The sequence below is a fragment of the Thamnophis sirtalis genome, unplaced genomic scaffold, assembly GCF_051295495.1.
Source record: "Thamnophis sirtalis isolate CommonGarterSnake01/CBP01778 unplaced genomic scaffold, rThaSir2_p1.2 scaffold_1, whole genome shotgun sequence".
Lineage (NCBI taxonomy): Eukaryota > Metazoa > Chordata > Lepidosauria > Squamata > Natricidae > Thamnophis > Thamnophis sirtalis.
This window is the reverse complement of record NW_028261381.1, coordinates 163,935,016-163,962,600: the sequence shown is the minus strand read 5'-3', so window position 1 is coordinate 163,962,600 and position 27,585 is coordinate 163,935,016. Positions and strand designations below refer to the sequence as shown.

Below are 27,585 nucleotides of genomic sequence, written 5' to 3'. Positions count from 1 at the left end.
ATGACGGGCTGTAAGCTGATGGCATGTACTGGTCCAATATCTGATTTTTTTTTTCATATAAACTATGCTGCGCTTCAATGGTTAGATGGTCTAGACCCCTGATGGCAAATCTATGGCACGCGTGCCACAGGTGGCCCGCAGAGCCCTCTCTGCGGGCATGCCAGCCGTCACTCCAGCCCAGCTCCACTGCGCATGGACACATGCCTCCCATCCTCCCAGCTGGTCTTCAGGTCTCTGCTGCGCATGTGCAGGGGGTGGGGCCTTCCCCAATCTCTGCAGCTTCACACACCCCCAGCGCGCCCTACCTTTTTCTCCCCCAGTGCACCCTGGCTTTCTCTTGTATGTTTGCCACCGATCTCTGCGGTTTCTCCCCCCTGCGCCCCCTGGCTTTCTTCTGCATTTCTGCCGCCCGTGCCTTCCCCGAACTCTGCAGGTTCCACCCTCCACAGGTGCCTCTCCGTGGGAGAAATGGAGGAGAAAGCTAGGGTGCGCGGGGTGGGGGGGAACTGTGGAGATCGGGGAAGGCACGAGTGGCAGAAATGCAGGAGAAAGCCAGAGAGCGCTGGGGGGAGAAACTGCGGAGATTGGGGAAGCCAAATCAGGGCCCGCGTGAGCCCCCCCACCATGCCCCGTTTTGGGCCTGGAAAGCGGGGAGGGAAGGGTGCATGAATGGGGAACATGTGCGCATGTGCTGGGCACAGGGCGCGTGCACTGGGGGTGCTTGCATTGCATTTTGGGGATTGAGGCACGCATGTGTGCATTAGCAGGTTCTTTGGGCACTCAACACTAAAAACGTTAACCATCACTGGTCTAGACATTTGTAATTGAACACAGATACTTCTAACATTTATATTTTATTGTGTTTTATTATTCTAGGACAGTGTTTCTCAACCTTGGCCACTTGAAGATGTCTGGACTTCAACTCCCAGAATTCCCCAGCCAGCGAATGCTGGCTGGGGGATTCTGGGAGTTGAAGTCCAGACATCTTCAAGTGGCCAAGGTTGAGAAACACTGTTCTAGGAGAAATCTAGCTAGTCCATGTGTAATATGCTAAATAAAATAAATAGGGATATGTTACGCATAATTTCTTAACTACTCCTCAATATTTCTCCCCTTGTCTCGCTCCTAAACCTTTGCCAAACAGTCTTGTTGAACTACTTATGTAATATCAGTGTTCCAAAGGACTATGGAAAGGCAGTGTTCCAATATCTCTGGGGCAGCCACAAAGAAGAAGGGGTCAACCTATTTTCCAAAGCACCTGAGGGTAGAACAAGAAGCAAAGGATTGAAACTAATCAAGGAGAGAAGCAACTTAGAACTGAAGAGAAATTTCAATGGCTTGCCTCCAGAAGTTGTGTGTATTCCATGTTTTTAAGAAGAGATTGGACAACCACTTTTCCGAAATAGTATAGGGCTATGATAACTAACCTGTGGCACGCAGAGCCCTCTCTGTGGGCACATGCGCTGTCGCCAGCTGCTCTTCTAGTTTCCAGTGTGTGCATGTGCTCCAGCCAGCGGGTCTTCGCGCACACCAGGACCCCCAAAGACCAGCTGGCTGGGGCTCTGGTGAGCACAGAGACCAGCTGGCCAGCGTGCAGGTGCATGCCGGAAACCCAAAAGCCAGCTACCTGGTGATCCAGCATGCATGTTTCAGTTTGGGCACTTGGTGCCGAAAAGATTTGCCATCACTGGTATAAGGTTCCTGCCTGAGCAGGGGATTGGACTAGAGGACCTCCAAGGTCTCTTGCAACTCTGTTATTCTATTATCTCCTCTCTATGCCTACAAGAGGTCTTCTGTGACTCTTACATTCCCAAATACATTACTGTCACAATTTTGCCCTTATGATTGTCTTTTTAATTTGCACATCTGTTGAACAGATTTCTTATTCAGGAAAGATCAGTTCCTTTGTGATGACCCTTAGGAGTTTAATACGTAAAGGAGTGGGTACAGAGCAGAGGTGGGTTCCTACCAGTTCGCACCTATTTGGTAGAACCGGTTTGTCAAATCTACCGAACCGGTTAGAAGAGGTTGCACCAGTGGACCCGGAAAGCAGGCCACACCTACAGAAGAGGTTCCAAATTTTTTTGAAACCCACCACTAGTACAGAGGTGGTATTCAGCAGGTTCTGACCAGTTCTGGACAACTGGTAGTGGAAATTTTGAGTAGTTCGGAGAACTGGTAAATACCACCTCTGGCTGGCCGCGCCCCCATCTATTCTCTGCCTCCCAAGTCCCAGATGATTGGGAGGAAATGGAGATTTTACAGTAACCTTCCCCTGCCATGCCCACCAAGCCACGCCCACCAAGCCACGCCCGCAGAACCAGCAGCAAACATCCCCATGGTCATGTGACCAAAATTCAGGTGCTTGGCAATTGGCATGTATTTACAGTGGTTGCCATGTCTTGGGAGGTCATGTGATCAACATTTATGACACTCCAAGCCAGCTTCTGACAAGCAAAGTGAATGGGAGAAGCTGGATTTGCTTAACGACCACAAGATTCACTTAACACCTGCAGTGATTCTCTTAACCACTATGACAAAAAAAGGTGGTAAAATCAACTGTGACTCACTTAACAACTGCCTTGCTTATCCACAGAAATTCTGATCCCAATTGTGACTGTGAATGAAAGGCTACTTGCATTAATGTTCACCTTTCCTTATCTGACTTTAATTCCCATAATCCACAGTCTATGCAATTGGAAAAGAATCGTTTGCACTCTTCTCTCTCACCCAGAGCTGTCTTAATAGCATTATGGGCCCCGGGCAAAGTGTATTGGGGCCCCTACGACAGCAATTCATAGGAATAAAAATGTAAATGATGGATAAAATTAAACATACTTATTTTATTGGCACTTCCAACCAAATCGGTGTTGAAACATTAAAAACTTGCTGTGCAGCAACAACTAATCAACATGATAAAGATTTCAGCTTTCTCGAGGCTTGGAAAACACAATAATACTCAGTAAGCCTTACAGTTGCTGTATTTATATGATGCAAGGTGCATTGAAGGGTTAACATGCATAGATTAGTATGGGGCCCCTATGCTCTTGGGGCCCCGGACAAGTGCCCATCAGGCCCATGCGTTACGATATCCCTAACTTCCAGATACTTTCCCCCCTTTTTTCTTTCAGAAAGAGACTCCCCAAAAACAAGCTTTCCATCTCGATGGATCCTTTGGATCTGTTGCTACAGTAACAGGGAAACAGGAGGATTTTGCTCAAGAGAACTAATCTGATTCAAACAATACAGCAGCAGTGCACAAGCAGATCCTGGTAACTTCTCTTTGCCCTAAAGCCTCTGTAACTCTGGCTAACTAATTTCCGTGCTGCTCATCATAATGACAACACTTCATTCTTATTTTTTTTAAAAAAGAAACCTTCCACCGCAATGCCTCCTTCCCTGAGCCTTAGAAGCTGTTTTGTAGGATCGTGAGTATATACCGAGTGGATTTCCCACTCCCACACACCCATTTTGGAGCAAAAGCAGGGAATCCTATCTTATAAATTATCCTAAAAATAATCTTCCTCACGCTTTGTGGTTTGCCTTTTGCTCAAGATGATTCAGTGGCATGGAGTTCTTTAGAGTGTGCCGTGCCCTCTTGCAAACGACAGTCCTGCAAAGACCCTAAAGATAGAGGTTCCCCTCGCACATGTGTGCTAGTCGTTCCCAAGTCTAGGGGTTGGTGCTCATCTCTGTTTCAAAGCCAAAGAGCCAGCACTGTCCGAACACATCTCCTTGGTCATGTGGCCGGCATGACTAAACACCGAAGGCGCACAGACTGCTGTTACCTTCCCACCAAAGTGGTCCCTATTTTTCTACTTGCATTTTTACATGCTTTCGGACTGCTAGGTTGGCAGAAGCTGGGACAAGCAACGGGAGCTCGCTCAGTTAAGCGACGCTAGGGATTCAAGCCGCTAAACTGCCAACCTTTCTGATCGACAAGCTCTGTGTCTTATCCACTAAGCCACCTCGTCCCTTTTGAAAGAACCTAGAGATTTCTAAATGCATGAAAGCGCATTGCCCTATTCCATATAAATGCATGTGCTTTGGGGGCGTCCATCCTTTTTTTCCTGCCTTGAAAGAGCTTTTCTTTTCGATCCCTTCCCCCCGCCCCCCGTTACAAGCTTTTCTTTTTCCTGGTTTGAAACCTCTTTTTCTGGGAAATCCATGGAAAACTAAAATTCTAGCCAGCAGAAAAATGAAAACTATAAGCTTGGATTCAGCAACTAAACCGTTAAGCATTGGGAAGAATATGCCCCCCCCCCTTCCTTGCCCATCTCACCACCCACATTTCACTCATGAACGCGGCTCCCTGATGGTCACTATGGTGATCGTGGCAAGCCAAGCTATTCACACAACTCTCCTGTCAAATGGCAAAGAGGGTGGAACGATTTGGGTTGCCATCCCTGCTCCAGGAAATGGGGGAAAGGGTGTTAAACCCCCCACCTCCTCTTCTCACTGCTGTTTTTTTTTTAAATAGAGGTTTTGGGGGATGTGCTTGTGGACCTAAGCAGAGAGAGAGAAAACTTGCAAACTGCGGCCGCTGCATCCTTTGGCTCTGCGCCGTGCGTCGCTCGTGAGCGTGCAGCCAAAATGCTTCTCAGGTGTGCAAAATAGAGTGAACCGGTTTATTTTTAGTCCGCATCCTTCCTTTCTATTCTGCAGAGCCTAGTTAGGTGGGGGGACGGGCCCCAAACTCAACAACAAACTTAGGGGCTACGCTCAGGCATCTCCCCCGATCCTATTTGAAAATGTTAACCGTTGCACAATAATAACACTCGCAGCATGCAATTGCATGGGGGGGGAGTGAGTTGGGGGGGGGGGAAGAAGGGGTCAAAACTAATACTATCATATTTTATTGATTTGCTCATTTGTATTGGAGGAGCTAGCAATAATTTCGCTCTTCGTTCATCTCAGCCATTGCACTATCCCCCTCGCTGAGCAGCCCCCCACAATAACATTCTCCCCCTATGCAAATAGGGTGCAACGTTCACAGGCTGGATTTCCCTCTCTGGTCCAACCCTAGTTTCTATCAGGGGCAACTCAATAACCCAGGAGGGTGTCTGAACGCCCCTTCCTAGCTAGGATTCTCCCAGTCTGGCTTTGCCTGGGACAATTAGCACCCAAACTTAAGATCGTTCCTTTCAACTCAGGAAAAAAGAAAAACGGGCACAGGGGTGACTCACCTCTGCCTCCCATCCCAGCAGGCACAGGAGCCCTGCTGGGAGGGGAAACATGGCAATGGTTCGCCCCCCTTTCAGTGCACAGTCACTTACCTAAGATAATGAAGGGGTTGGATCGCCTTCTTGCTGTGAGTCGAATTGTAAGTGGGTTTCTCCATGGCAGGAAGGGAGGGGAGAGAGTCTGCCTTTCCAAGTTTACACCTGGGGGACCCTTGCTCCCCCCACCCCCAAAAAGACCCTCGACAGCTCCCTCCTTTCTATCCTCTAGGGCTGACAGAAGATGGAGAGAAGTAATGAGAAGAGATTAAATGAAATGGGCAGCGGTAACAATTTCTCCCTGGCTGGCAGTTTCGCCAATGTGGGCACCCCAGAAGCACGGTGGCGCTTGATTGGCTGGCTCTTCCAAAGAACAGAAATCAAAGGGGGGGGGAGAGAAAGCTTTGCAGTCACCCAATGGAAAAGCACAGCTGGGGGGGGAGTGGTTAACTCTTTCTGTTCTCAAAAGCGGGGGGGGGGGGGGAGGATTAGGGTGGCTTATCTTCTATACCTTGTGACTCAGGCTGGCAAGGAATAAGAGATGCCCGGGAGACTTCTAGTTTGTGGGGTGGTCTTGGAAAGTTGTCCTGGTTTTTCAGACCATAACTTTTTGTGTGTGATGAAAATAAGACCAATCGCCACTCAGCCCATTATATTGGATCCTACGTTGGCCTAGGGTTAAAATATTTTAAATAATATTTTTTTTATTTTTGAATAAACACAAACAGACAAAACACAACAAACACCACAAAAATATCTTCCATTACAAATTATAAAGAGCGTGTCAGTTGGTTACAAAGAGCTTTTGTGCATCCCTTCCACAGTCATCAACTACAATTCATATCAAATTACATGTTTTAAATCATATATATATATATATATATATATATATATATATATATATATATATATATATATATATATATATATATATATATATATATATATATATATATATATATATATATATATATATATATATTATTATCATCATAGCTCAATCTTCATATGACTATGATAGTTTTTACGTCCCTTTATATAAAATATTCCAAAATTTAAAGCAAAACCACATGGTGGCATTCTGTTATCTATTTTCAATAACATTCAGCAACATTACATCTTTATGACACTTTCTAAATAAAAATGAATTATGTTTAATAACAAAGTTTCTAGACCTCCTTTCTTAATCAGTTTACAATTTATATCCAATTTCCCTTTTAACATGTCAATACAAATGTTACATTATTATCATTATCAATCATTTATTTAACAGTATCCATCATTATTTCATTTTTATTTTTTATTTTTGGGGTCTTAGTTTAACTAGGTTTTCTTGGTAACCCAAATGGCATTGTGAGACATAAAGTATTTTTTAAGTGATCGGCTGCAACAAGAACCTAGGAAATGATTTGAATATCACCATAAGGTGGCAGATGTGCTGCAAAATGGAAACATTGACCTCCCCAAATGGGAAATTTTGATAATGTTTCACTTTACCTGGTTTAAACTTATTTATAGTAACAAAGGCAAAATGTTTGAGTGTGGCACATAGACAATCTAATTAAATAACCTTGAGTCAGGGGCGTGTTGCTGCTGGTGTTACTGCCGGTTTACAACCCGCGTGCAATGCGCACCAGGCACATGCTGTGCGCGCATGCACTGTTCAATGTAAATTGTTCTTCGTGCACGTGCAGAACAATTTACAGTGAACTGTGTATGCACAGTCACTAAAATCCAAAATGGCGTCAGCCAAGCGTCAGCGTGGGAACCGGTTCGGGGGCATGGCAGGCATGGGTCGCTGCTGGTTCTGTGACCCAGGCCTGAATTCCACTACCGGTTCAACTGAACCGGGCCGAACCTGCAGCAACCCAATGTATTGTCCTTCTGTTCGTATGCCAATGTATTGTTAATAAATTGGAATAAGTAAACAGACATTCTTTTACAACATCAATCTTTGTTATCATTATTATTATTGTTCTTGCTCCTGCTGCTGAGTTTTTAACCAACTCGTTGCTTAGTCAGAAGGTTCAAGAAAAAAGGATGATGTAACATTGCAACAGTGAGTAAAACAGGGAAGCCAAGCAGAGAGAAAGATTCGGGTCACCCACCCACAGTCACCAACTGCAAAAAATCATCAAACAGAGATATTATTACAGATAATCCTCAACCCATGACCATTATTGAGCGCAGAATGACAGTTGTAAAGTCTTTGCAGTTGTTGAGGCATCATGTTACCTGATCCAATTTTTTGTCTTTCTTTTGCTGTGGTCGTTAAATGCAATCAGCCATAAATAGCAATAGCAATAGCAGTTAGACTTATATACCGCTTCATAGGGCTTTCAGCCCTCTCTAAGCAGTTTACAGAGTCAGCATATTGCCCCCAACAACAATCCGGGTCCTCATTTTACCCACCTCGGAAGGATGGAAGGCTGAGTCAACCTTGAGCCGGTGAGATTAGAACCGCTGAACTGCAGATAACAGTCAGCTGAAGTGGCCTGCAGTACTGCACCCTAACCACTGCGCCACCTTGGCTCTCATAAAGATGAGTCTGCTGCAAAACGCACAAATCAGTGGTGGGTTTCTGCCGGTTCGCGCCGGGTTGGGAGAACTGGATGGTGAAATTTACCAATCCAGCGAGAGGAGGTTCGACTGGTGGACCCGGAAGTAACTTCCGGAACGCCTGCCCCGGCCCTGTCGCTCCTCATTCACCCCCGCCCGTCCGGAAGCCGCTTCATTGCTTGCTCCCCCCGCCTGTCCGCACTATCCTAGCCCAATTCAGTGTCAATGCAATGACCATGGATGATGGTAGGGTGGGTGGGAATGTGGCAGTCTGTATAAATGTTCTTCAGTCTGTATAAATCTGGAGGAAAATTAAGATGAGAACATGGACCATAATTCACCTGGTCTAACTATGTGACACCTAAGCATTTTTTTTATATTTTCCTCTAATTTGGTTCACATGCAAATTATCTGCTGTCAGACATTCAAATACAAAATAAAACTAACAAACTTAATCATAATTATTACATTCAACCCACTTACATATTTCTAGTAAATAATGCACATTTGTCTTAGATTACACTTTGTCACTGTTCAGTTATTCCACATTTGCTCTTATTATTACTTCATTTTATTATATAAAAATGCATACATTGATATTCCCCCTCCTCTTGTTTCTATCACCTATTCTAGCCTTTAATCACATCCTTAATTAAGAAACTTTTCCTCACCTACCTGAAAAAAAGAGAGAAAAGCAAAGTGTGTGTGAAAGAGGGAGAAGCAAATCAGAACAGCAAAATGCAGTAAAAGAAATCATCCTTTCATTGTCTCTTGCCCACCTCGATATTGCTTTCTTGAACAAAAATGCATTTTTAAGGGCCAACCTACCACAAAAGACGATCTGCAAATATAAAAAAAGGTTGAATGGTATCATAGGTCCAATCAGCTCTATGCCCATCAGAGCTGCACATGTTCTTGTTTCAAAATACGTGGGTTACCTTTTTCCCATGCTCAAAACGTACAGCAGGGGGGGTCTTCATAAATTAGGGCTCTTCTTTAGCAATATACATTTGCTTTTATTCCAAACTGAGAAATCTGGTTCTTTGCTTCTCTAAAAGTCAATGAATGGAGAAGTGGGGGGGGGGCGTTGCCAGGCAGTTCCTACAACAGGTTGCCGGCTAGGACTTTAAAAAGGAGGGGGACTTCCTAAAAATAGAAAGGTGAAGGTAATCAACAGCGCTGCAGGATTTTATTCAGAAAAAATCTCAACTCTGTCCGCACGAGCAACGCTTGCAAACCTGTTCTTTCCAGCTGAGTCCCTCCCAGCTCAGAGAAGAGACACAGACTGTGAGTCGCTACCCATGGAGAAAGAATTGTGAATGGAGAGTGACTCCTGGTGGAAGGAAAAAAAAGGTGATTTGCACAGTGGGAAAGCTTTAGAAATAATTTCTTCGAAGGGGTCGGGATGTGTGTACTTCAGCTTCCAGAATTCCCCAGTCATCCACCCCACTCTTGCTATCTGTTCTATGTAGGCAGTTTGCAAAAGGTCTCAGAATATACACGGATGCAGGGGGGTGGGGGGGAATCTCCCCACAAAACCTTTCATGTTCTTTATCAGAGCCTTTCTCTGCGTCAAAGCTATTTTAGTAATCGGCCTTTACCGTTGCAAAGCTTTTGCAATCTGTGCCTATTTTGGCCACCTCTCCCCTGTGTCTGCAGGAAACGAAGAGTGTGTGTGCAAATGAGCCACCTGTGTGGCTGGAGTCAGACAGGACAACCAATACAAGCTACCTGACCAAGATCACAAACAACAAACAAAGAACAGAACATCTCAAGTGATTACACCAGAGGTGGTATTCTGCCGGTTCGGACCAGTTTGCCCGAATCGGTAGCTGAAATCGTGGCTGGCCCCACCCACCTACTCTGACCCTATGGCAACGATGGCTAACCTTTTTCTCTTAGCATGCCGAAATTATGTGCACACGCGTGCCCACGCCCACAATGCAATGCACCTGCCCCCTTGCAAATGTGCGCACAATCTCCCCCACCCCCCATGGCCTACTCGGCCTCCTGCACTACCTGGGGGGGGGTCGTTTTTGCCCTCCCCAGGCTGCAGAGACTCCGGGAGGGCAAAAACAGACTCCCCTGGGCTCTGGAGACCGGAAACAGGCCCATTTCCAGACTTCCGGAACATCTGGGAGGCTCGTTTTTTGCCCTCCCCGGACTCTGGAGGCTTTCCTTGGGCCTCTGTGATGGCGAAAACAGCCTCCCCTGGGCTCTGGAGGCTCTCCCTGAAGCCTCCTGGCACCAAAAATGGAGCGAGAGGGGAGCGCCCCCCCCCCAATGCTCCCCCTGTGCATGTGCACGCGACCCCCACACCTGCATGAGCATCTCCCGCATGCGCAGCAGAGACCTGAAAATCAGATGGCCAGCGGGAAGCACATGCACATGCACGGCGGAGCTGAGCTGGGCAACAATTCGCATGCCCGCAGAGAGGGATCTGCGTGCCACCTGTGGCACGTGTGCCATAGGTTCAACATGACGGCTCTATGGCCTCCCATTTAGGCACTTTTTTAGCCGAAGCGCATGCACGGAAAGCTGAACGCATGTGCGAGGACGCTCCCATTTGCAAACCAGTAGGGAAGGTAAGTGAACACCACCCCTGGATTACACATGTAAGAAGGTAAAGTTTTCCTTCTTCTTCAACATGGGTGAGTTAAATGTAGTGAAAGCCATCCTCCAGAAATTGAGGTTCCTGCATTTATTCCCTAACCTATAAATAGACAAGCTATTTTCTATTATCTTGACTTAACTGTCTAAACTGGTTGGAACCTGTTCTGATCTTTAATGCATTAAGTAATATGTCGTGCTGTAATTATGATTTCTCTTTGGTTTTTTTTTTTAATTATTATTATTTTCTTCTCAGATTAAATTCCTTGATGCTGATGTACACAAGCAAGAAGAACTATCCAGGGTAGCGGTGGGATTCACATAACTTTACCACCAGTTCACAAATGTGAGTGTGTGTGCATGCCCATGTCACATGTGTGCCTCCCACACATGCATGGGGCCTTCCGTGTATTCGCTTTGCTAGCATGTGTGGCGTGCACGCATGTGTGCGGCATCAAAAACGAGGCTACAAAGGACGTTTTGGAGCCTACCCGCAGTTCACCGCTATCACTTTGGGTGAACCAGTCCGAACCGGCTGAATACCACCTCTGAGCCAGCATCACCACAGGTGAAGAACAATCTACATCTGTACCAAAAAGTATAGGGTTAGCTCACATTTATCTTAGATTTTCTCTATCTTCACATATTGTGCTAACCCATCATGTATCTTCCTTCTTTGGTTTCCAAACAAGATTGTATTGTACTGTACATCTTAGTGCTGTGTGTGGATCAGATCCATTATGGTTTGCCTAATATGTCCTTGGTGAAAAGAAATCATAGTTTTGCCAAACACATGAACCAGGGGTGGGTTTCTCACCCCAGAACGGGGCCGGCGGCGTCCTCGTGCACGCGCGCGGTGCACGCATGCGTACTAGCATCTGCGCGACGCTCCAGCTGCTCCTGGACGATCACGCAGGCGCTGTATGTGTCCTGTGCATGCGTGGAAACGCAGAACTCGTCAAAACCGGGTAAGGACCGCAGGCGGGCGCGCCCTTCGCCGTTCCCGGAAGTTACTTACTTCCGGGTTCGGCGACCAACCGGTTTGCAGGGACCGCCGCGAACCAGTTGAAACCCACCCCTGACATGAACCTTAACCATCCCTTCAGTCTGTGAGAGTTGACACTTTGAATTAGAAAAAGGTGTGGGAAGTATTCCCAAATCCTGAATTCAGGAATGGCTTTTCAAGCTCCCGAATCCAGGAATGGCAAGAAAATTCTGCACACAGTAAGTCCAACCAAAAACTCTTGAGTGCTTTTGAATATCAAGCCTAAGTTGACCCCTAGCAATCACATGCAGCCGTTGTGAAGTTTTCTTGTTCTAAAGTAAATTACGATGTATGTCATGTGTTGTTGTGTATCTGAGGCAGGGGTGGGCTGCTGGGGGTTCGCAGGGGTTCAGGAGAACCTCTAGCTAAGATTCTGTGCAGTTCGGAGAAGCCCCCAAATCCCACTCCTGGCTGGCCCTGCCCACCCCACCCCAACCCTCCCAGGAGTCCCCACGCAGCCCGTTTTGGATGCAGGTAAGTGCAGGATGCATGTGGAGGGCAAAAAATGAAGTTTTGGAAGGCTAGAAACGGGCCTGTTTCCAAAAGCCTCCAGGGCCTGGGGAGGGCAAAAAGTCCCGTCCCCCCCGGCTATGGTGCAGGAGGCTGACTAGGCCATGCCCAGTGTGGCCACACCCACAATGCAACCGGACAGAGAACCCCTTGCTAAAAAATTTAAATTATACGCCCCTCAGAGAGGGTTCGCAATTTGGGAGTCCTCCTGGATCCACAGCTGACTTTAGATCACCAGTTATCGGCTGTGACCAGGGGGACCTTTGCCCAGGTTCGCCTGGTGCACCAATTGTGACCCTATCTGAACCGGGAGGCACTTCAGATAGTCACTCACGCCCTCGTGACCTCAAGACTGGACTACTGTAATGCGCTTTACATGGTGCTGTCCTTGAAAAGTGTTCAAAGACTTCAGCTAGTCCAGAATGCAGCCGCGCGAGCGATTGTGGGTGCACCTAGGTACACCCACGTTACACCTATCCTCCACGAGCTGCACTGGCTGCCCATTGGTCTCCGGACTTGCTTCAAGGTGCTAGTTGTTACTTATAAAGCCATACATGGCATCGGACCTGGGTACCTGAGAGACTGCCTCCTGCTAATTACCTCCCAAAGACCAATTCAATCGCACAGGCTTGGCCTTCTCCGGGTTCCATCTGCCCGCCAATGCCGGCTGGCGACCCCCCGGGAGCGAGCCTTCTCTGTTGCTGCTCCGGCCCTCTGGAACGAGCTCCCCGTGGAGATCCGGACCCTTACTACCCTCCCGGCCTTCCGTAAAGCTACTAAGTCCTGGCTGTTCCGGCAGGCTGGGGGCTGTTAAAGCACCCAGACCTGTCTTAATTGTGACTGTTGTGGATTTTAAAATTGTTTGTATTGTCTTATTTATTCCCTCCCCTGTTTATTGTGAGCCGCCCGGAGTCCTTCGGGAGTGGGCGGCATACAAAACCAATAAACCTAACCTAACCTAAAGTCCACCCCTGTTCTGAGATAATATCTACCTAACTTATAAGAACTGCTAAGGACCTGATGATGATTTTTCCTTGTGTCCTGATACATAAAACCATAGAACTCAAAGTGGGTGTACTTTCTTTTTCATACGACAGTAGATAGATAATTTATTACCAATATGTCCTTCAGATCTCCCAGTAGTGCATCCACTGCTCCTGTAATCAATTTCCATTCTCCCTTGCTGTTGGTTATCCTCTTCTTTCCTTCCTTTTTCCCAATAGAATAGACTTCTCCAGAGACCTAAGTCTTTGCATAATGTGTCTGAAGTAGAACAATTTTGTCTGTGGTCATTTGTGCCTATAAATGAGAACTCTCAAATTGATTTGTTCAATGTTTTGTTTTCATGGCTATCCAGGAAACGTCTCCAACACCAAAGTTCAAAAGTGTCCACGCTCTTCCTAAAAATATAGAATAACGAAGTTGGAAGGGATCTTGGAGGTCTTCTAGTCCAACTCCGTGCTAAAGCAGGAAATCCTATACCATTTCAGACAAATGGTTGTCCAATCTCTTCTTAAAGATTTCCAGTGTTGGAGAATTTACAACTTCTGGAGGCAAGTTGTTCCACTGGTTAATTGTTCTGTCAGGAAATTTCTCCTTAAGTCTAGGTTGCTGCTCTCCATGATTAGTTTCCATCCATTGCTTCTTGTCCTGCCCTCAGGTGCCTCGGAGAATAGGTTGACCTCCATTTATTTGTGGAACCCCTGAGATATTAGAACATTGCTATCATGTCACCCCTAGTCCTTCTTTTCATTAAACTAAGGATACAATTAATCCAGTGGTGGGTTTCAAAAAATTTTGGAACCTCTTCGGTAGGTGTGGCCTGCTTTCCGGGTCCACTGGTGGAACCTCTTCTAACCGGTTAGGGTAGATTTGACGAACCGGTTCTACCGAACTGGTGCAAACCGGTAGGAACCCACCTCTGGATTAATTGCAGTCCAATGCAACCTGCCCAATCCAGACTTTGCTGAAGAAAACTCTGACCACTATAAAAACCAAATTGTTAAAATACTCAGATTGAACAGCCAAGAAGCAGAGGTAGAAAGAGATAAAGATCTTAGAGAGGAATATGGGAGACAAGTCAAAAAGAAAGAAAAGCATAGCAATTAAAGTATTGAAGTGGGCAAGAGATGATGGATAGATGATTTTACATTTTATGTGTTGTTTTGGTTTGATTTGCTTTTCCTCTCTCTCTCTCTCCTTTCTATTTTTTTTGTAGGTAAAGTGACATGATTAGAAGTTAGGTAGTATAGAAAAAATGTTTTTTTAACAAAGGGTAACATAATTAAAAGTTAGAATAAGAGATAGAAATAAGAGAAAATGGGAATATTAGTGTATGCGCTTTTATATACTAAAATAAGAGCGATAATAAGAGAAAACATGGAATAATTGAATAATGACTAGATTGCAACTTTATATAAATATGTACTAGCAATAGCACTTAGACTTATCTACAGCTTCACAGTGCTTTACAGCCCTCTCTAAGCGGTTTCCAGAGTCGGCCTATTGCCCCCAACAATCTGGGTCCTCATTTTACCCACCTCAGGAGGATGGAAGGCTGAGTCAACCTTGAGCCTGGTGGGATTTGAACTGCCAAATTGCAGGCAGCCGTCAGTCAGCAGACGTTGCCTGCAGTACTGCAGTCTAACCACTGCGCTACCGCGGTTCATGGCAGACATTGAAATGAAATTTCGATGCACTGTTCTCAAAAGAAGGAACACCCCCCCAACCCACAATGTCACCGTCCCAAGGATAACTATGGTATAATAATATAATAGCAGCAGAATCAAAAAATGCCAACTTGTACCAAAACCTATATATATAAAATCACTATCAATTTTGAGTATATAGCAAAAAAAAGAGTCTTGAGAGTTAACAAGATAGATATTATATGGTATAAAGCTATTACAGAATCTAATTGCTCAGCTGGCAGTCAGCAGAAGTCACTTGCAGTACTGTACTCTCACCACTCCGCCACCACGGCTCTTATTACTAATAGAAATATATAAGTTGGTTGAAAGTGATAACTAGGTCTAATGCTATTAATTTTATTTGTATTAGAATGTGGGACACCCAGGTGCCACACTGTTTATGTTTGTAAAAAAATAAAAAATTAAATTTTTTTTTAAAAAACCAATTGTTTCAAATTTGATGATTAGGGGACTGGAGGCTAAAACATATGAAGAACAGTTGCAGGAACTGGGTATGTCTAGTTTAATTACAAGAAGGACTAGGAGTGATAGGATGGCAGTGTTCCAATATCTCGGGGGCTGCCACAAAGAAGAGGGAGTCAAACAGAGGTGGGTTCCTACCAGTTTGCACCTATTCGGTAGAACCGGTTCGTCAAATCTACCGAATCGGTTAGAAGAGGTTCCACCAGTGGACCCGGAAAGCAGGCCACACCTACAGAAGAGGTTCCAAAAAAATTTGAAACCCACCACTGGTCCTTGGATATGATTATTCTACACTATCATGCTCATATTTATAAAACTCAGTGCCTCTGTGAAAGGTAAGGATGACTACTGCGTTTGTGGTGCAATCAGAACATTGCGTGTGTTGAAGTTGTTTTAACGCAAACCAAAGATGCCTTTTAAAAAACAAGTTTATTTACATCATATTCTTATGCATGCCAGTGCTGTGTGTGAGGTAGTTTAAGGTGGTTCTGACAAGTGTCGTCGGCATCTTCATATCCGGTCACATGGGCGGCAAGCCACTTCCACAAAGGAGGCCACACCCACAGAGTAGGTTCGAACAATTTTTGAAACCCACCACTGGAGTCAAACTATTCTCCAAGGCACCTGAGGGTAGAACAAGAAGCAATGGGTGGAAACTAATCAAGGAGAGAAGCAACTTAGAACTGTGGAGAAATTTCCTGACAGTTAGAACAATTAATCAGTGGGACAACTTGGCTCCAGAAGTTGTGAAAGCCCCAACACTGGAAGTCTTTAAGAAGATGTTGGATAGCCATTTGTCTGGAATGGTATAGGGTTTCCTGCCTAGGCAGGGGGTTGGACTAGAAGACCTCCAAGGTCCCTTCCAACTCTGGTATTGTATTGTATTGTATTGTATTGTATATTTCCTTACAACACATGCCCCCAAATAATTAAAAAATGGGCCAAAGCATCTCCTCAGCTATAATACACTGAATTTTGCCAGTAAACTCTGGCACTAAATCTCTCTCTGTGTTAACAATTCCACCAAGTCTACTATGTCAGCGCAGGATTTCTTTGAAAGAAGTATCCTAGTTTCTGAGGTCTCATGGGTGTAAGTATATTCAAAAGCATTGGATAACATCTGCTGAATCTCTCAGAGGGCAGCCTTTGAAGTAAAGAGAAAGCATACAGAAAAGATAAGTGCCTCATGACAAATTCCAGATGTCGCCCTCATATAACTGGGTCCCCATATATTTGTACAAAGTGCCCTTTCATCTTCCCTTTCATTAGTAAAGCACAGCAGGAACACTACATGTCTTAACAAGCTACTTTAGTAAAAGAAAAAAAAAGAAGTCACAGAATGAGCATTGGGGAATACAATCTGCTTTGAGGGTAAAGTAGAATGAGGCACTGGTGAAATTAAGATAAGCAAGGAGGCACCAGGGAGGAAGAAGAAGGAACTGCTCAGGAACCAGCTATCAGCCTCTGTGTTGCTGCTTGCTTTTTCGGCTGCCATTGAAACGGGGAGGGGGGCAGGGGTGGGTTTCAACCGGTTCGCGGCGGTCCCTGCGAACCGGTTGGTCGGCGAACCCGGAAGTAACTTCCAGGAATGGCGAAGGGTGCACCCGCCCGCCCACGCTCCTTACCCGGTTTTGACGAGTTCTGCACTTCCACGCATGCGCAGGATGCATACAGCACCTGCGCGATCCTCCAGGAGCAGCTGGAGCATCGCACAGACGCTAGTACACATGCGTGCACCGTGCGCGTGCATGAGGACGCCGCCGGCCCCGTTTCAACCAAACCGGTTGGAACAGGGCGAGAAACCCACCCCTGGAGGGGGGGCATGGTATTTGGGCATGGGAAATATTCTGTGCAGGAGCGGCTGTAAGGAAGGAGTTGTTCTCACCATCTACTACGCAGGGGGGGAGTTTCCCGCCAAGGCCAACTATCCGGCATACCAACCTGGTGATGATTTTTGAAGATGTCTCCCACATGACACCTGTGGAGTAATTGGATTGGACTATGGGCTGGGGTTACCAAGGGGAGGGGAATGGGTCACATATTGATATCTATGATTGCGCGCGCTTTTGTCTCAGATCCTGCTTTGCTTAGCTACTATTTACTTATAACCAGTAAAAGTACTCTTAATTCTGCAAAATGGAGTTGAGTGGTTTCTTTCTTGGTTACTAAGGGAAGCAGCCCTGACACTAGCTGAGCTTCCAGTTGGTACTGTTGAGCCCCATAATTTCAATAGTCCCGTTACAGAATAACAGAGTTGGAAGGAAACTTGGAGGTCATCTAGTCTAGCAGTCACCAACTGGTGGTCCATGGACCACTGTTGGTCAGCGAGAACATTTTGATGGCCCGCAGAAAAATTATTTGCATTTTTATATTGCATTAGATCAGGGGTTCTCAAACTACGGCCCCTGGGCCAGATACGTGCAAGGAATGTTTGTGTTGCTGCAGAGAGTCTCCCCCTTCAGGGTCTTTTTGTGAGGGTCAGAGGGGGGAAGAGACTGGACGGCCATCTGTCAGAAATGGGGTCTCCTGCTTGGGTGGTGGGTTGGACTAGATGACCTACAAGGTCCCTTCCAACCAGGGTTGGGATCCTACTGGTTTGATGAGCGCGCACTTTGCACGCAGATGCTCACTTCACTCGCTAAAGGTTAAAGGTTATGGGGGAAATGTAGCATATAGAAAAATAGACAGGACATTTGTTTTTACAGAGTTTGTGTGGCCCTTAGTCTCCAAGATCACTGTAAAATAAGTAGGTAAGTGGCCAAGTTTGGAGACCCTTGATCTTGCCTAAGATAACTGTGCTGTAGCCAAAACCCTATTCTGGGTTGTTATGCAAAACCATGTTAGAGGCATTCTGCCATAATTAAAAGGGTAGGAACCAAGTGCCGCTGATGGGAAAATCCACCTCCTTGCTTGTGTTTAAACAAAGGAAATAATATTTCCCCCTGGGTTGTGTCTCTGCAAACAGGAAACACTCCCCCAATCAGCAGGAAAAGTGAATTGTCCTTCCAAGTGTACAAAAACTTGGAAAAAGTTACACGGATGCTGCAGAAAAGCCAGCATTCATTGGACAATGACAACATAGCAGGTTATGGGATTCCCGCTGATTAGAATCTCAGTGTTTTTAGATGTTTTTCCCAGGCATGGATCTGTGCTCTGCTTTGCACAGGCATGATTGTAATACACTGATCTTATCTCTTTCTCTGTGTTTTTGGAAGGCTGTTAAAATGTTAGCAGTAATATTCCTCTGCTGACCATCCTGAGATCAGCGGTGGGCTTCACATAATTTAACAACCAGTTTGCCCAGAATCGAAAATGTGTGCACGCGCCTTGTCCACATGCACACTGCGTCAAAAACACAGGAATTATATAGGACGGGATAGCCCCAAGGCGGGTGCCTCTGGCTGTAACTACCGGTTCACTTGAACAGGTGCGAACCGGCTGAATCCCACCTCTGCCTGAGATGCTATCCAAGTGTTGTCCCCTTTTGAAGAAGGACAAGACTTTAAACTCTGCTTTTATTAGTTGCAGATATAGCCTGTCACAGTGGTGGGTTACGACCGGTACGCCCTGGTATGGGCGTACCGGTGCCTGCCGGGAGCACCAGGTACCGTTCCACTGCGTGGCATGACAAAACCGCGCTCGTCAAAATCGCGGTGATAAAATCGGCGCGCTAAAGTCGCGACGTCATCACCGCGCGTCATCACTGCCGCGACAATAGCGCGGCAACAGAAGGGCGCTTTAAAACGGCGCCACGGCAGAAAGCCGATTTCAATTAAGGTAAGGGTTAGGATTAGGTTTAGGGGGTTGTTTTAGGGTTAAGGTTAGGTTTAGGGTTAGGTTTAGGGTTAGGTTTAGGGTTAGGGTTAGGGTTAGGGTTAGGGTTAGGGTTAGGGTTAGGGTTAGGGTTAGGGTTAGGGTTAGGGTTAGGTTTAGGGTTAGGTTTAGGGTTAGGGTTAGGGTTAGGGTACTGAGTGCTTGGGAATGGGCGGATTTGCCCTCCGCGATTATGTCATCGCGGTAGGGTCGCGTTTTTCCTTAGCGCTTCAAGGCTCTACTGTACTCACACATGACTTGTGAAGGGTTGTATATATCTGACATAGCATGTTATGTGAATCGGGCCATAGCAGCTGCACTTAGATTAATACATTCCCATAATTAATTATAGAATAGAATAACAGAGTTGGAAGGGACCTTGGAGGTCTTCTAGTTCAACCCCCTGCCTAGACAGGAAACCCTATACTGTTTCAGACAAATGGTTATCCAACATCTTCTTCCAGTGTTGGAGAATTCAAAACTTCTGGAGGCAAGTTGTTCCACTGATTAATTGTTCTAACTGTCAGGAACACTGCTATCATGTCTCCCCTAGTCCTTCTTTCTATTAAACATTAGACATACCCAGTTCCTGCAACCGTTCTTCGTATGTTTTAGTCTCCGGTCCCCTAATCATCTTTGTTGCTCTTCTCTGCACTCTTTCTGGAGTCTCCACATCTTTTTTACATTGTGGCGACCAAAACTGGATGCAGTAGTCCAAGTGTGGCCTTACCAAGGCATTATAAAGGGGTATTTAACACTTCATGTGATCTTGATTCTATCCCTCTGTTTATGCAGCCTAGAAATGTGTTGGCTTTTTTGGCAGCTGTTACACACGGCTGGCTCATATTTAAATGGTTGTCCACTAGGATTCCAAGATCCCTCTCACAGTTCCTACTATTGAGCAAGGTACCACCTATACTGTACCTGTGCATTTCGTTTTGCTTGCCTAAATGTAAAACCTTAGTTTATAATTTACTCAATTAAGTCACAGGTTACGTCCCACACCAAAGCATAAACTAAAAAAAAAACAGTTAGGTTCCTATAATACGCTAAGTTAAAAGATGCAATTGGACCATTTGCGATTACATAGATGTTCATGTTAAAACACACTATAAATTACCAGACACCTGTCTGGTAAGGTATAGTGTGTTTTAACATGAACATCTATATCATGAGCTATTGAAGCTGAACTGATTGATTAGCATGTTGCACTAATCCAAGCAATTATGTTTGTTCTCTAAACAAGGATTGAACTACAGCTCTACATGGTATATGAATTTGACCAATAGAACATAAAATAGCATATGCACAGAAATGGAAGAACAACACAATACCAAATTGCAATACCAAATTGAATACTGCATTCATTTTTGGTCGCCACGATGTAGAAAATATGTGGAGACTCTGGAAAGAGTGCAGAGAAGAGCAACAAAGATGATTAGGGGACTGGAGGCTAAAACATATGAGGAACGGTTGCAGGAACTGGGTATGTCTAGTTTAACGAAAAGAAGGACTAGGGGAGACATGATATCAGTGTTCCAATATCTCAGGGGTTGCCACAAAGAAGAGGGAGTCAAGCTATTCTCCAAGACACCTGAGTGTAGAACAAGAAGCAATGGGTGGAAACTAATCAAGGAGAGAAGCAACTTAGAACTGAGGAAAAATTTCCTGACAGTTAGAACAATTAATCAATGGAACAACTTGCTCCAGAAGTTGTGAATGCTCCAACACTGCAAGTCTTTAAAAAGATGTTGGATAGCCGTTTGTCTGAAATGGTATAGGGTTTCCTGCCTAGGCAGTGGGTTAGACTAGAAGACCTCCAAGATCCCTTCCAACTCTGCTATTGTATTGTAAATGAGGATGAGCTAGTACAGACATTCTTAGAATTTGCAGTGAAGGATAAATTGACCAAGGAAATTCAAGGAAAGGAGGAAACAGAAGATTATCTAATTTGGGGGAAATGGTACAAATTCGCTAGATGATAGAAATAGGAAATAAGAATCTAAAAAATATAGTTTATATTATAGAAGAAGTAGGAACTAGTGAGAAGAAGGTAGGAAAGGTAGGATTTGCAGAAGTAGAAAAAAGGTATTTATTAATAGATGAGCAATAAAGACTGTCTGATACAAATAACCAAACATAGACTGATAAGCAAAACAGTAAGAAATAATAGGATGCTAAGTGTAAAAATGGATGGATTGAGAGGGGGGAAAATGTTTGTAAAAATGCACCAATAAATACCTGCTGTAAGAAGCAACGGGAAGTTCCAATGTTACTTGTAAGTATTGTGTATGTCTTGGTCAATGTGTATAATTGTTTATAATAATAAAAAAGGACATAGAATAGCAGAGTTGGAAGGGACCTTGGAGATCTTCTAGTCCAACCCCCTGCTAGAGCAGGAGATCCTTGACCTCCTAAATACAGTAGACTGTTTCATTGTATTAAGACTGTGTTTATACAACACAAGTTTCCTGCATAGTGCAAGGATGATCTGCAAGGTCCCTTCTAATTTGCAGTTTGATAAACAATTTTTTTTCCATGAGATAAGGCCGACTCAATCCATTTTCTTGATTTGCACAACACATTGCACAACCATAAGCCACCACCAAGGCTGAGTTCGTTCCATTCAGGTAAACTCAAATGTATTTGGCTGACTTTGTGAACAACAGTCCAGCACTGAGTTTACAAGCATTGTTACAAGTCTACTGAATTAATCGAGTTGGCAGAGTTCATGCAACAGAACACTGCCTTTGCATAACACAGAAACTTCCCAAGCATACTTTAGCCCAGGGTGTTCTGGAAATCCAGCCTGGGTGGTTGATTTATGGTTTTGTGCTGTTGAAAGCCAAGAAATTGCGCTTGTTAGCATGGTGAAACTTATCAAGCAGAGAGTGCCACAAAGAAGCAAACCATCATTAGCCCGGCATGTTAGAAAAATGCAGCAGGAGTGTGTTAGGTAAGCTCCCCGTTGGAAGAGCGAGTATGTTCAGAGAAGCGTTGTGAGAGTTGTGTTGGATAACACACAAACTGGCATACAGAGACACTGCAGTTTAAATAGGCTTTTACTTTCATGGAGATAGAGGTATCAGAGACCATCAAACAATCCAAGGCATACACGGATAAGACAGTAAGTCATCAATGTCTTTCAGTTAAGGGATAATCCAAATAATATAGTCCAGTATCATATAAACAGTCCGTTATTCAAAGTTTGCTAGCAGTTGCAAAACTTACAATAGCTCACGGCACTTTCTAACAGCCAGCTTCCCAAAACACTCAGATCAGATCAGCCCAGCATCTAACAAACAGAGCTAACAGTCATTCTGGCTCCCTCATATGGCCGATTGAGGAAAACAGCAACCAATCACATTTTACAGTATGATTTAAAGAAACAAGTACAACATTGTTACATGATTTATATATTGCCAACCCAACCGTTAGATTATATTCCTAACAAGGAGTAACACCCCCCCAGTTGTTAACCAGAATCCCTCTGCTGCTTCAATATAGAGCTGCTGAAAAACACTCCCAGGTGTTCCAGCTTCCAACACCTGCTGCCAATTATGAGACAGATGCTTCTCCTGTTAAAATTTGAAAGGGTGGAGTTGCTGGCACAATGAAGCTGGAGCCTTGCCCCAGGCCTTGCCCTACTTTTAAGCAGGGAACAGGCAGCTGTAGCTTTCCAAGCTCCTCTCAAGATAAGACAGCAAGAACTATATTTTGGCAACATCAGGAGGAAAGGCAGCCCAAAACATCATGTAGTTCAGTTTTTGGCTTCAGGAGCTTTGGGAATTTAGCTGCTAGGGTTGTAAACCATGATTGATGGCTTTGTCACAAAGCCGTGTTTGTCCCAAAGGGGTGGGTTGCTGGTGGTTCAGGAGAACCTCTACCTAAGATTCTGTGCAGTTCGAAGAACCCCCAAATCCCACTCCTGGATGGCCCCACCCATCCCTCTCCTCCCGTAAGTCCCCACAAGGCACGTTTTGGATGCAGATAAGTGCAGAGTGCACACGGAGGTTTAGGGAGGGCGAAAAACGGGCCTACCGGAAGTTCGGGAAGGCTGGAAACAAACCATTTCCGGCCTCCAGAGAACTTCCGGAGCCTGGGGAGGCTATTTTCCCCCTCCCGGAGGCTCAAGGAAAACCTCCGGAGCCCAGGGAAGACAAAAACACCGCCCCCACCATGGTAGAGGCTGACTAGGCCACGCCCACCATGGCCACGCCCACCTAGCAACTGGGCAGAGAACCCCTTGCTAAAAATTTTGAAGCCCACCCCTGGCTTTGTGTGTAGGCTCCATAATGGATTATTGAATAAGCCCTGGTTAAGTAAATCAGGTATGGTAGGTGGATAGAACTTAAATACAGGAATTCTTGACTTGCAACCATTTGTTTGGAGACTGCTCAAAGTTACCACACTACTGAAAAATAGACTTACAACTGGTTCTTCCGCTTATGGTCATTGCAGCATCCCCATGGCCAGTCAGGTGATGAAAATTCAGGTGCTTGGCAACTGGCATGTATTTAAAATATGTGTAGATTCCCAGAGTTATGTGATCACTGTGGTGGGGCAGAAGTTAGCAGTATTGCAGGGTAATTCTGCCAACTGCCAGCAGTTCGATTCTCACCAGGCTCAAGGTTGACTCAGCCTTCCATCCTTCCGAGGTGGGTAAAATGAAGACCCAGATTGCTGGGGACGATATGCTGACTCTGTACAGCTTAGGGCTGTAAAGTACTGTGAAGCGGTATATAAGTCTAAGCGCTATTGCCATTTGTGACCTTCCCAACTGACGTCCAACAAAGTTAATGGGGGAGAAGTCAGATTTTCTCAACAGCTGAATGATTCCCTGAAGAAGTGTGGCAAAAAAAAGGTTGTAAAATCCAGTGTGATTCACTTAATATCTTTGTTTAGCAAATGAAATTCTAGTTCGGGGTTGACGAACCTTTTCAGCACCAAGTGCAGAAACAAGAGTGTGCAGGGAGGGAGGGGGGTAGTAGAAACCGGAAGAGCAGCTCCCCGGGACACACACGCGGGAGTGCCGGAAACAGGAAGAGCAGTTCCTCAGGGTGCGCATGCATGCCCGTCACCTGGTCTTCCGGTTTCTGATGCACACGCACACGTGAAGACCAGCTGGCCAGCACGCATGTACCCGCCAGAAACTGGAAGCTCAGCTTCCTGGTGCGGGCATGAGCACCCGGGAGCCATTCTTCCAGTTTCTGGCGCTCACACACACATGAAGACCAGCTGTCGTCCCGGAACACGGAAGGGCGATGGCTGGCATGCCGAGAGAGATGGCTCTGTGTGCCACTTTGGCACCCGTGCATAGGTTCCCCATCATGGTTCTAGTTCCACTTGTGATTGTTAAATCAGGATTACCCATGTAGCAAACGTGCTTGTGTGATTGCTACCAGCACTGCTTTTGTGCTCAGTGGTGGGTTTTCAATTTCAATGGAAGCTTAAAAGTGAAGGCTGTGTTTTGTGATTTCCATAATTTGACTCAAATGGAGCCGTGTGTTTTGGTGTTTTGCTTTTCGTGTTGTCATGAACGCAGACTGTTTTGATACAGCTTTTCTCGGCTGCTCCGCTCTCACAGAATGAAACTGCCTGAATGGCAAAAAAGAAAGGCTGCGGGGTTGCCCTCTTTCTCTCCCCCATACAGAGCCACCTCTCTGCTGTTTGTGGGAGCTGTCAAAAAACAACAACATGTTGGCAGCTGCAACTACACAATGCAAGCCGTGCCCTCCTTTTTTTAGGGCACCGATTAAAAGAATTGGGACTTTGTATACCTGCAAGAGGCCACTTTATTTCTGAAAAATAAATCCTTGCACACTTCCTGTTTGATTGCTGTTTTCGATCCCTCAGGAAAACAACCCCCCCACACACACAAATGAACACAGGTGTTTTGTTTTGTTTTTTGCTTTGGAAGCCCTTTTATTTAAATTCAAATATTGCAGGTTCACATTATGTCCATCAGTCCTACGGCTATTTCTAAAATAAGGACAGCATGCGTTCTGCACCGGCTTCTCTGCCAGAGAAATGTACGTAGCTCTATCTATTTCATTACAGAAGAGCAAGTCCAGTTTTTTTTTGTTTAAAAGAAAGAACATTGATTATTAAAATAGAGGGAAGCTGTGTTAAAAATACAGACTTTTAGAGAGATTTAAATACCTTCATTCACAAAATGCACCCCTGGGCGAGTCAAATGCCAGAGACTATTCATACAAAAACATTGTCCACAGTGAAAAGCTTTGTGACATCCTGAAAGTCTAAATTTTCTAATAAAAGTGTGCGCAAAATAACTCTTATCTCTTGACTGACATATCAGCTGGAAAGCAATAGAAGACAAAATATTTGTAGCTCAGGGTTGAACTGTGGGAGCCTTGGTGCTCTCTGAGCTTGGTGGTTTTCTTACAGACGTTTCATTACCATACTAGGTAACATCTTCAGTGCTGTGCTCTCTGAGCTTGGTGGCTTTCTTGCAGATGTTACATTACCGTACTAGGTAACATCATCAATGCATGGATACTGTTACCTAATATGGTAATGAAACATCTGTGAGAAAACCACCAAGCTCAGAGAGCACAGCATTGATGATGTTACCTAGCATGGTAATGAAACGTCTGCAAGAAAACCACCAAGCTCAGAGCACAGCATTGATGATGTTACCTAGCATGGTAATGAAACGTCTGCAAGAAAACCACCAAGCTCAGAGAGCATCAAACACCCCACATCTGATAATCCCCATGAAACCAGATAGGCTTGATCAAAGAAGGATGCCTGTAGACCAAATACTCCCAATAATATGGTGTCCTCCAGCACAGTTCCCACCATCCCTGCCTGCAGTGATGAGAACTGTAGTTAATAATCCCTGGAAGGCCCCAGATGGAGAAAGATGCACTTTATATCAATTAGCCTCTTGCACCAGGATAATATTCTTGGCGAAGGAAGCTTTCACTCTTAAAATTGAAGCCTCTTAAGAAGCAAACAAGTGTGCATATATTGGCCCAACAGTTCCGATCCAAATGCATTCAGAGAATTCTTAAAGTCAATTGCTTAGGAGTTCTGAATAGATGCCATGTTTGCAAAGCTAGGAAAGTTTCGGAAAGCATGACATGTTCAGCTTAACATGTTATGTAAATGCAATCTCTATCTCCACAGGCAAAAACCTAGAATAGGAAGAAAATTCATTTCTGCTAAGAAAGCTAGCATGGCAAAGAAATCATGATTTCTTTTTCCCCCCAGCACATAAAAAATTAAGGCAACTATCCAATGTTTGAAAAAGCAATAATGCTTAAATATATTAGTTCCCTAAGTATCTAGTCCCTAAGACTTTTATGTAATATGCAGGTACCTAGACTTAAAAGCTTTATTTTGGTCATGGTCCCTTGATCCGTTGTATAGCAGCAGGGGGAGGGGAGAATATTAAGCCCTATCAAACTGAGGAGGGGCCAGAGGAGAAAAATAGGACTTCTGAAAGCTTTTTTCAAGCTCCTAGACCTCTACAAGTTAGAAAATACCCCCATCCTTACAACATGAAGTCTGTACATCCCTATGGATGTAGCTTGAGTAACAGTGACCCTTGCAGAATCAAATCTTCAAAATGATGAAGACCGATAGCTACACATTGTTAGTTTTCCAGTATAAACAACAATAAAATAAAATTCTAATCCAGCATCACCCCTGTGATATCAATAAGTAGCTAGCTTCTGAAAAAATGGCCAATCATTTACTCGCAGAAAGATTCGATATAACTGAATATCAGACAATGGAGAGAGGTTTCATCTGGGTTCAAACTCCTTTTTGTAACAGCAGATCAAGGATGAATTAAACCAATGTTTCTCAAGCTTAGTGACTTTTAAGATTCCTGGACTTCAATTCCCAGAATTCCCCAACCAGCCAAGCTAGCTGGGCAATTCTGAGAGCTGAAGTCCAAACATCTTAAAAGTTGCCAAGGTTGAGAAATTCTGAATTAAACCACAAAACTTTTTGAAACTGAAGTGCCATAAGTAAAAAAAAATGATCCTAACTAGCATCTACTTTCTACACTTCATCACCTTGGATTAAAAATCTGATAAGAGATTCCAAAGAGGGAAGGAATGAAGGTGAGAATGAAAAAATGCCAAGGGTCTAGACAGAATTATGAAAATATTCTGGAAAGAATAGCATTAGTATGCTCACTAAACTAGTTTAAGGTCATCAGGGTTATCCAACATTGGCCACGTTAAGACTTGTGGACTTCAACTCCCAGAATTCCCCAGCCATGGAATTCCTCATGTTGGCTGGGGAATTCTGGGAGTTGAAGTCTACAAAACTTAACGTGGCCAAGGTTGGGATAGCTTGGAAGGTAATGAAGCTTCTACTCTCCCGTTGGGCAAATTACCAATCCTTCTTTCATATTCCAGTTTTATACCTTTTGCACCATTTCCTCCAGTCTAGATTATAAGGCTACAATTTATGGTTTTCCCAAGTAGCACAGGATTTTTCAGTTGAGCTGGCTGAGAACTGGGCTTTCATATCCCAATAGTGATCAGGCTGGTGGAGGTAGCATATCCGTTTCTCTTGAATAGCACAGAAATGTTTATTAAAGAAAATTTCAATGCTTGAATATCAATATAGGGCCTCAGTGACGCAGTGCTTAAGAATGCAGTACTGTAGTAGGCTA

The 27,585-nt window shown here is 44.7% G+C and overlaps 1 protein-coding gene across 1 annotated transcript in view; it reads right to left on the bottom strand.

The window, feature by feature from the left end:
• The window catches only part of YJEFN3 (YjeF N-terminal domain containing 3), a 35,851-nt gene extending 30,285 nt beyond the window's left edge, over positions 1 to 5,566 (bottom strand). Inside the window, exon 1 of the mRNA XM_087702516.1 lies at positions 5,277 to 5,566. Within this exon, the coding sequence (XP_087558642.1) occupies positions 5,277 to 5,341 (65 nt within the window). The 5' untranslated portion in view covers positions 5,342 to 5,566. The remainder of the gene's footprint in view (positions 1 to 5,276) is intronic.
• Positions 5,567 to 27,585: the final 22,019 nt, after the last annotated feature.